Below are 10,808 nucleotides of genomic sequence, written 5' to 3'. Positions count from 1 at the left end.
TCCCTCTATTCATTTTGTTACCCATCCCCCTCGACTTTATTTTTTCCACTGGGGTTTAGCATTTGCTTTTCCCCTTATATTTAAAAAAACAAACCCATATGAGAAAACGGTATATTCCAGTGTACAAGAAGCTTTGCTGAATACACATATCAAACACCATTTACACCAGAGCCCAATGCCTTCAATTTTTGTATTTGGCTTCATGTTTTTACATACGTTTGCTGCATTTCAAGCTAAACATGTATGTGTTGAAGGGTCATGTTACACTGCTTTTTATATAAATGTATGTATGTACATATGTACACACTTGTCAAAATTTTGTGACACCTGTCTTTACATGAACTTTAATGGCGTATTAGTCTGTAGGGTTCAATATTGCGTTAGCCCACCCTTTCCAGCTATAACTCTTCTGGGAAGGCTATCCACAATGATTTGGACCAGTGCACAAAGCAAGGTCCATAAAGACATGGATGAGGAAGTTTAGGGTGGAGGAACTCGACTGGCCCGGCCCGCAAAGAATCCTGATCTCCACCGGATAGAACCGCTTTGGGATGAATTAGAGCGGAGACTGCGAGCCAGGCTTTCTCGTTCAACATCAGTGCCGGGAAAAATGGTCAAATATTCCCATAGACACACTCCTAAACCCTGTGGACAGTCTTCCCAGTAGAGTTGAAGCCGTTAGGCCTCGTACACATGATAGGTTAACCAGAGGACAACGGTCTGATGGACCGTTTATCAGTCAAAACCGATCGTGTGTGGGCCCCATAGGTTATTTAACCATCGGTTAAAAAAAAAGCCAACTTGCTTTAAATTTAACCGATAGGTCAAAACCGATCGTTAGTAGGCACGACCATCGGTTAAAAATCCAGGCATGCTCAGAATCAAGTCGACGCATGCTTGGAAGCATTGAGCTTTAACCGATGGTGTGTGGGCGTGACGGACCATCAGTCAGTTTCATCGGTTAACCGATGACAACGGTCCTTCAGACCGTTCTCATCGGATGGACTGATCGTGTGTACGAGGCTTCATAGCTGCAAAGCGTGGGCCAACCCAATATTGAACCCTACGGACCAATACTGGAATGCCATTGAAGTTCATGTGCTTGTAAAGGCAGGTGTCCCAATACTTGAGACAAGTGTTTGTTGTTCCTTGATCAAGTTGCTATTGTCCCTTTCATGATAAGGAAGTTTGTTGGGATGCTGAACAATTACAGATTTTGAGTAGGGGTGCAACGGATCAAAAAACTCACGGATCGGATCGATCCTCGGATCAGGAGTCACGGATCGGATCATTTTCGGATCAGCAAAAAAAAAAAAAAGGGTCCGTTTTTTCATTGGTCCAAAAAAAAAATATATATATATATATATTTTTTTTTTTTTTTTTTTGGACCAATTAAAAAAAGGAACCTTTTTTTTTTTTTTTTGCTGATCCGAAAAAAGAGCACAATAGCAATTCACAGGGGTGGATTAAAGAGGAAGCAGGTGAGGCTGTTTGGGACTTAAAGTACAATCTTGATGTTTTTACAGCAAAAATATATATTATATATATATATATAATATATATTTTTGCTGTAAAAACATCAAGATTGTACTTTAAGTCCCAAACAGCCTCACCTGCTTCCTCTTTAATCCACCCCTGTGAATTGCTATTGTGCTCTTTTTTCCCCCTTTCCCCCCCCTCCTCTCACACCAGTGCTTCACTGCTACGGTAACATTCCCATTCAGCTTGCTAGAGCCCAGTGCACAGCGTGACACGCCTCCCCGGGGAGGCGGGGAGGCGTGTCACGCTGGGCTCTGGCAAGCAGACTGGCCGCCGCTCCGGAGCTAGGCCGAAGCCGGGGACTTTCCTAGGCCTAGGCTCCGGAGCGCTCCGCGGATCGCGGGGTGTGCCGATCCGAACGGGGTGGCCCGTTCGGATCACGGATCGGTGACGATCCGTTACACCCCTAATTTTGAGTAAAGTCTTGAGTACAGTAGAGCATGAGCACTTGGGGGGGGGGGGGGGGGGGGGGGAAACAGCAGTGTATACTAGGCTTATGGCCATTGAAATTGGACAGCTTTATGGACTTGGATGCGGACAATTTTTGGGTTGGTGGACACAACCAACAAAATACTTGCCGTCGTCATCATTGTACGCCGACTATATTCCACTGAAAGTGCACATTTCAGAAAAAAAAGTCAATTTGTTAAAAACTTTATTAAAAAATATAAAATATTTCAAACAAATATAAAAAAAATTTGAATTTAAATAAAAATATCAGATTTACGCAGACACACCACATAGAACACATATTGTGCACAAACAAAAGAAAGACACAGAACTTAACAAGTGAAAAATAAAACCTTAGCTTTGTGGTACATCCTGACATTATTATGTAACTGGAACTCCGTATGGTAAACATAATCAAGCTACTAATCTTCAATTTTGCAGCCATTCCTGGATAAATGTAAACAATTCATCCAATGCGTTTCCCATTGCAGATCACAAATGTGACACTAATATATATATATATATATCAAAATAGATTTTTTATAAAAGGTCATCGAGTACAAGTTGTTCTACTCGAGTCCCAGAGTCATAGGACGTTAAAATTAATGGCAAATTAAAATAAAATGCAAGCTTCCCCAAAATGTGTTCCAAAAAGGTAAGGCCACAAATTAAACATTTTAAAACAATAGGTTTCACCTTTAGACTGTCGTCATATATTGGTTTGTGCAAGCCTTCAGGAACCTTGTAAGGGCCCTTTCACACTGGCGGACCATTCAGGCCTGCCTGAGTTTTTTAGGCGGACCTGAATGGGCGCTCTGTGCACCTCTATGGAGCCAGACATGTCTGTTGACATCCGACCCGCTCAAATGTGATGGATTGAAACCCTATTTTCCATCCATCTGGGCTCTACGGCCCATCTTCATCCAATCCCCCCATAGGGGAGAGCGGTGCTGACAGGACAGACCCGTCATCTGCCTTCTCAGTGGGGATCGACAGAACGATCCCCGCTGAGCCCGCACACAGACACATCCGTGTGAAAGGGCCCGAATATGAAAGCTAAACTAGAAAGGAAGATCTCCCTGTAAAGAGAAGAATACTTACTTGTTCTGCCAGCCTGTGTTGCTCTCTTGAGTGGCTGACAAATCTTCAGCATCTGACATGGCCGAGATGCCTTGATCCCTACTGAGCACACGGGTTCGATCTGCCCATTCCTACGTCACTACTAATGTCTGCAGACTCAACCACAGAGTGTAAAAACGGGGATCAAGCATCCAGCGCACCCAGAAGTGTCAGATGTTGAATAGTTTGCAAAAGGGTTGCACTGATACTGAGTATTTACACGAGTACTCTTACAAATGCTCTGATACCTTTGCGGCGCGATTTGAGCCCATACAAAATGAATGGACTCAAATCGCACTAGAAAGAAACACATTTGATTTGAACAGCAATGTGGTGTGATTGGAATGTTCTCTTAAAAGCGAAGAAACAGCAGCATTTCACATACAACAGTATGGTTTGTTGATCACATGCTCCGGCATCAAAAACCCTTTTATATAGCCTGCAGACACCGGCATGAAGAGGTTAAAAGGTATTTAAAGCGGATGTGCCACGGGAAAAATATATTAAAAGCCAGCAGCTACAAATACTGCAGCTGCTGACTTTTAATATAAGGACACTTACCTGTCCTGGAGTCCAGCGCCGATCGCAGCAGATGACGAGCCGATCGCTCGTCACCCTGCTGCTCCCCCCTCCATCCTCGGTGAGGGAACCAGGAAGTGAAGCGCTCCGGCTTCACTGCCCGGTTCCCTACGGCGCATGCGCGAGTCGCGCTGCGCCCGCCGATTGGCTCCCGCTGTGTGCTGGGAGCCGAGTGTTCCCAGCATACAACGGGGGACGGACGGGAAGGAAGGAAAAAACCCGTCCTTTGCCCGTATCGTAGGGCCGGAAGTGGGTGCAGATACCTGTCTGTAGACAGGTATCTGCACCCCCCTCCCCCCTGAAAGGTGTCAAATGTGACACCGGAGGGGGGGAGGGTTCCGATCAGCGGGACTCCACTTTAGAGTGGAGATCCGCTTTAAGGTGTATCCAATTTAAAAAAATACCCAAGAGTACAAAAAATGTCAGATATTTGAAGCTAGACTCACAGCCCTTCTGAGTCCTGATTAGGCATATTGGCTCAGATCACCTGGAACTCTGAAGAGCATAAAAGGGATGCTAGAAAGTAGTGCAATATGAATGCTGGAAATTTCATACACAAGCCAAATACATGAAAAACATCTGAAGGTAGAAACTGCATCCGAATTAGGAACATACAGGTCTTTGGGTTCTTAACTTCCATAGGAAGGAAAATGTAAATTAACTGGTTTGTTCATCCCAATAATCACCCACAAAAAAGAGCTTAGAACAATTTGGGGAGCTGCCGAAGATGGTGGACATCCAAAATATCCTCAAGAGAACCTTGTGGACCCCCCACCACTTTTCTCCCTGATGAGTTGGAGTCTTCTGTGTTCATAAGTGGCGAGTTACGACCATTCTCTTTATCATGGTGACCATTAAACTGAGCTTTCCCTGACAAGAGCTTGGATCTAGGGTGAATGTCTTTCAGAAAATTTAGAGGCGCCTCATCATCAGATGTTTGTACCGTTGGAAAAGCCTTCTTGGGCATCTCGTTTGTAATATTTCTTAATTTATTTCCCTCCGGATGATATACAAATTCAACCGTAGCTTGGTCTGTTGCTCTTGGAGTGGTTTTAGGTTCAGAATTCAGAATTTGTTTGTCAGATGAGTTGGGAAAATCCTTGTTTCCATCACTCTGCACCATAGCCAAATGACCGGCTTCTGAAGGTAGATCCAACTCCTCATCACTGCTGTCGTTGCTCTCAATTAAGGCATAACGCTTCAGGTATTTCCTAGTGGCAAATGACATGTTGTTTGGTGAAATTAGGCTTAGGCCTACCATGCTCTTTTCAGAATTGCCAGAAAAAAGGCCATGAAAGGAGGAAGAGTCCACATCTTTGTTCTGGTTAGTGTGGCTGAGGGACAGCTGGGTCAGCTGCGATTCGCTCAAGTACTTCAAGGCGATTGCATTGGCCTCCATACTTAAATCAACTCCGTTGGGCACAATGCAACTCAAGCCAATATTTGTAAATGACAGGTAGTTTAGTCTTGGGATGACAGAATCAGGATTAATACACGCCAAGACGCTGCAAAAAGACAAATACATGCCATTAGAAGAAAAATTTCATTTAAAACAAAAAATAAATAAAAAAAAAAAAAAAAAAGAGAAGAAGAAAGAAGATTACTCCATATATGTTTTGTAAAAAAAAATAAAAAAATAAAAAAAAAAAGCCTGATTGTAGCCTAAATTAGCCCAAAAGAGGATTTCTTCCCAGCTGGCAGAACAAAAACCAGACAGGCTGGTTGTGCCAGAGTTGATCGATGGATCGACTTGGGTACAATCAGCCTACCCATACATGGGATCGAATCTCGGCCGGTCACTGCGGAGTTTTGACCCATGTATGGCAGTTTTTAGGCTACAAATCAGATGTACTAAAACTATGAGGATCCACCTGAACTATCCCATCAGACAGGCCTATATATATTACATACTTGGTGGATCTAAACGAAATTGTACAATTTGTGGTGTGCATAAAAGTAAAACTTTTTGGATAGAATGGAGAGGAATTAGAACATTTTAGTATCTATCTATTGCTGTCTGTGCCCCCCCCCCCCCCCCGTTAGGTAAATTCAGGCTCTCTACAGCATTTGTCCTAATTAAAGCGATACTAAAAGGTTTGAGAATAATAACAAAAAAAAAAAAAAACACACACACACACACACACCCCATGTCATACTTATCCCCACTGTGCAGCTCGTTTTGCACAGGGTGGCCTGGAACATCCTCTTTTGGGGTCCCTCGGTGGCTGTCGCAGCTCCTCAACGCATCAGATCTCCCCAGGAGAGCGCTTCTCCTATGGGGGTTGTTACCTTGTGGCCACGCCCCCCCCCCCCCCAGTCTAGCATTTGCATCCATAGACACGAATGCCGGACTTGGGCCCGCCCCACCCCCCTGCAGCCACGTCATTAGATTTGATTCACAGTAGTGGAAGTTAATGGCTGTGCTGCCATCAAGCTATCCAATCAAGAGCGGAGAACCACAGGCAGAGGGATGGCACGTCCCCAGCGTGGGATATTCCAGGGCTCATGTAAGTAAAATGGGGTGCTGGGGGGCCTGTCACTCGCATAGGATGCATTAAGGTGAAAAAACATGAGTCTCTACAACCACTTTAAATATAAAAGTAAAAGTAAAAAAGAAAATCCCATTTTGGGATGTCCCCAGAAAAAGTCAACGGATGGGAAATCTTCCAATGGGGACACTAGTTCGGATGACCTTGGGGGTCCCCAAGAGATTCCCTTAATTTGCAGGGATTGCCTCTCACTTCCTGTTTTGGCTATGGGACAGGAAATTAAAGGTAATCTCCATAATGGGATACAGATGGCAAAAAATAAACTGACTGCGGTAACTCTAGCCAAAAAAATAAATAAACGTTCTGCCTCAAGTTGGACTTTAAGCTTTCAAAGCTTGGGCAAAGCAAAAAAAAAAAAAAAAAAACACATTAAATGGTAGACAGTTTTGCTTTGGAAATGGGAATTTGCGGTATTGCAGGAGCGTTCATAAAGTAATAAAAGTAAGACTACATTAAAGTTAACAGTTAATGCTTACTGATTTTGTCCAAGTTGTAAAAGCTTTTGGTTTTCAGTTGTTTCTTCCCTTGCCAGGCTCAGACTTCTAAATTTATGTTAACATTTAGATTATAGGGCCCTTTTCAATATAAAACTGAGAATATGGCAATTACCATGCATTATCCGCTGTGCCTCCACTGTTCATCTTCCTTTCAGATTGTTCAGTGTGGATTTCCACTCCCAGAGACTTCAGCTGCTTTAGAGTGGCCCTATGTACGCTGTGCTGGTCGCTATGTCTGGGCTCCCTTGGGCGACACTCCCTAGGCTTTTCCGAAACAGATCCACTTGCTCTAGAACTGACCCTGGAAATATTTTCACAAGACTCCTCACTTGCAGAGGATGAGGTCTTCAGAAAATTGTTGACTTGGTCCTGGAAGAAAAAAAAAAAAAAAAAAAAAAAAAAAATCGTCTGGCATAAGATTTTGCATTACCGGTACATAAGGAACAAAGATGCGGTTTACGAGACCTTTTATTATTACAGAAATTTCTGGGAGCAGGGCCATTTTAGCGATCACAATGCAGCTTGTAGGTCATGGTGTAAATTCCCATTAGATTAATCTGGCCTTGGATGGTTCATTTTCTTTGTTCAGCCCACTGAAAAACTAACAGATTCTTCCATCCACTCAAAACTAGTTTGATGGAGAAATCTCCCAAACCCCAGATTGTATTCCGACAGTGGGACCTGATGTTAGAAGACACAGATCGGGGGCTGTAGTCCCAATTTAGAAATGTTTTCCAACAAAAGTCAATGTAATGCTCGACTTCTGTCAAACATACACTGATCAAAAGTCTGCTGGTCCCCCAGTCTATGGCCAGCTTTACCCTATAGATAGAATATGTACCCGTCTCTTATTGAGGTGTACATTTCTTCCATGTGCCCTGCTTGTAACTTGGGATTTGACCAAACTGATGCATGCGCATTATTTATTGTGTGTGTGTGCAATTATATATATTGTGTGTTAGATTTTAAATTTTTCCGAGAGACAGGGACTCTTATGAATGTCTCGCAGGCCCCTTTGGTACTTGTGAGCATTCATTACTGAAGGGGCTGTAGCAGCGGTTTTCATGCATCATGTCCCTCTAAAAGTCTTCTTCAGCATGCCTCCAACCCCTCCTTAAAGAGGAACTTTACCCATAACAACTTAGAAAAAAAAAAGAAAAAAGGAACATACGCTCCACATTAATCATTATGCTACCAGAATGAGTGTGCGCTGCAAATCGTGGTTCTCAACCGTGTCCTCAAGTACCCCCAACAGGCCATGCTTTGTGAATTTCTCTTAGATAAAAAAGCTGTCCAAAATACCCAGCCATTGACTCGGATTTAAAAGCATATGTGCAAAAATAAAGGAAAACCAGCAAACATGGCCTGTTGGGGGTACTTGATGCCAGGGTTGAGATCCACTGCTGTAAATTACCTCCAGCATTGTTCCGGTTTCTTCTTGCTGGACCAGGCTGCCATTTTTCTGAAGCCCAGTGCTTCTGGACAGCAGTAAATCAAAGCGGAAAGCCATGTAATTGCAGGTCGAAAATCAACTAAAAACAGGTTGGCAGGAACCAACCAACTTTCGGGTCATGTGTATAGCCATCTGTTCTACAGAAGGTGGCCTCACGACTGGCCATGCTGGAAAACCAGCAAAAAGGAAGCAGTGCTACAGCGCTTCTGCAAAATACTGATGGATACCAGGGTCAGGGCCAGGAAGTGTGGGATAGTGTAGAACAAAAGGGTGATAAATTAATTAAATTAGATGGTGGCAGCTCCCCTAAACCACGTCCTGAGAGCCTAGAACACATATACAAAAATAATCAGAAGAGGGCGCCTCCATCTAAATGTAGACGGACAATGGATATAAAAGGATAAAATAATATATTGCATTAACTGTATATATGGATGATCAGTGTGCATGTCACCCTTTGCCGTGTGTCCATTAGGCCGATTCCTGCCGAGATCTGCAGTCCTCTGGACCAGCGGGCATTCCAGCTCCCAGAATCTAGTGGTCTTCACTTTCTTCCATCTAGCTGCAAACTGCTTGTAGTCCAGCTGTTTCCTAGCACCACTCTGCCAACACCAGCCAATCTCTGCAGTTCTCCTGATGGCCACACACTCCCAAGGGTGACATGCACATGGATCATCCATATACAGCGAGTGCAATATATTATTTTATGCTTTTATGTCCATTTTCACACAGTTAGCATTTAGATGGAGGTGCCCTCTTTGGCTTATTTTAAAAAACCTGCAGCCAATGGCTGCCAGCGCTGATCAGTGTGTTCTGGCAGGGAAGGGTTCCCCCTGTCAGTTATACAATAACACAGGGGGGAAGATCACAACACTAACATCACTTGTGTTATTACGGCGATCTCTCCAGCTTTTGTAAAAGGTCAGCATACCAAATGGGGAAAAAATAAAATAAAAACGGGGAGGGAGGAATTTATGACTCACTTTCCCTGTTTATTATTGCCTTATGTGACAAAATTGATAAAAAATTGCATCAGGCCCATACAGGGTAAACTTTTTATTCCCCCCCCCCCTCCCCTCCCATTCACAACCTGCTCAGGACTCAAAAACGTACTATAAAAGTGTAAATATATCAATATACTTACAAGTAAATCTTGATATAACTTCTCTTGGGGGAGACTGGGGACAGAAAATTCACGATCCAAGTTTTTTTGGTTCCCGTGGTGCTCTTGAGATGCCTCATACCCGCTGGCAGTAGCTGACCATCGCCCATCGTGCAGCATATGAGAAGACTCATTCCTTGCATTACCAACACTAAGAGGAGAAAAATAAAACACACGATGAGCTTTAAAGACAAACTAAAGCATGTTTTCAACGAGAACACATCTTGTGCTATAAAAACATTGGCCCAAGAGATATTGGACTACCCCAATTTTAAAAACTGTAGTGTCCCAAACTTTTAAAGGTACTTCATATAAATATTTACAGATGCTTTTGCTGGTTATTGTCAGCATACCAAAATTAGGTTGAGCATGGAGTTAAAAAGTGATTACAAGGTAAGGCCTTAATAATACGGGGATACACAGGTGTTCCCATTCCTCCCAGTGCAGCCAGTCCCATCCATGTCAATTCAGGCACAGCCGCTGCTCCCAAATGCCATGAATGGGATCGCCTGGAACACCTATTCCAACAGAAACATTTGCCCTCCATTATACTCCTGTGGGATACACACAGAGCCCAAATTTTAGAGCCCATTCATAAAAAGTCTTACTGTGTAACCTTCATCGCTTCACACTTCCATCTGCTAAATGCAACAGAGAATTTGAGGAGACGGTCACGTGATGGTCTCTATCCTTTTTCTCTACACATTACATGTCAATTGCTCTCCACTGGCTTCAGGTTCCCAAAGCCAGTGCAGAGCAATGCATATTTGTCAAGCACACTTCTGTGTTTAAAAAAAAAAAAAAAAAAAAAAAACGACATTTAAAGCGGGAGTTCACCCTAAAAAAATGTTTTACCCTTAGATTGATGCTCATTTTGTCTAGGGGAATCGGCTAGTTTTTTTTAAAATCGAAGCTGTACTTACCGTTTTAGAGAGCGATCTTCTCCGCCGCTTCCAGGTATGGTCTTCGGGACTGGGAGTTCCTATTTTGATTGACAGTCTTCCGACGGTCGCATCCATCGCGTCACGAGTAGCCGAAAGAAGCCGAACGTCGGTGCAGCTCTATACGGTGCCTGCACACAGACGTTCAGCTACTTTCGGAAAATCGTGACGCGATGGATGCGACCGTCGGAAGCCTGTCAATCAAATAGGAACGCCCAGTCCCGCAGCCCATACCCGGAAGCGGCGGAGAAGATTGCTCTCTAAAACGGTAAGTACTGCTTCGATTTTAAAAAAACTAGCCAATTCCCCTAGACAAACTGAGCACGAATCTAAGGTTAAAAATTTATATTTCCAGGTGAATCTCAACTTTAAAAAAGTGCAAGTTCACCCTTACAGAAAAATATGTAACGTGAACTTACACAGGTCACCCTCCTTGCCCCCCGGTCCCACAGACATGGTTCTAAGCCCTGGAATATCCGAGCCAGGAGCCCGGGACTTAAAAATCCTCTCTGCATCCAC

At 43.6% G+C, this 10,808-nt stretch overlaps 1 protein-coding gene across 1 annotated transcript in view; it reads right to left on the bottom strand.

Moving 5' to 3' along the window:
- Positions 1 to 4,068: 4,068 nt before the first annotated feature.
- STIL (STIL centriolar assembly protein) overlaps positions 4,069 to 10,808 on the bottom strand; it is a 57,475-nt gene continuing 50,735 nt past the window's right edge. The window contains exons 15-17 of the mRNA XM_040360540.1: positions 9,331 to 9,499; positions 6,846 to 7,102; positions 4,069 to 5,192 (exon numbers count right to left, since the gene is read on the bottom strand). Coding sequence (XP_040216474.1) covers positions 4,388 to 5,192; positions 6,846 to 7,102; positions 9,331 to 9,499 — 1,231 coding nt within the window. The 3' untranslated portion in view covers positions 4,069 to 4,387. The remainder of the gene's footprint in view (positions 5,193 to 6,845; positions 7,103 to 9,330; positions 9,500 to 10,808) is intronic.

This window comes from Rana temporaria, chromosome 7 (genome assembly GCF_905171775.1).
Source record: "Rana temporaria chromosome 7, aRanTem1.1, whole genome shotgun sequence".
Taxonomy (NCBI): domain Eukaryota; kingdom Metazoa; phylum Chordata; class Amphibia; order Anura; family Ranidae; genus Rana; species Rana temporaria.
The sequence above is the reverse complement of the archived record's forward strand: the minus strand, read 5'-3'. Positions and strand labels throughout refer to the sequence as shown.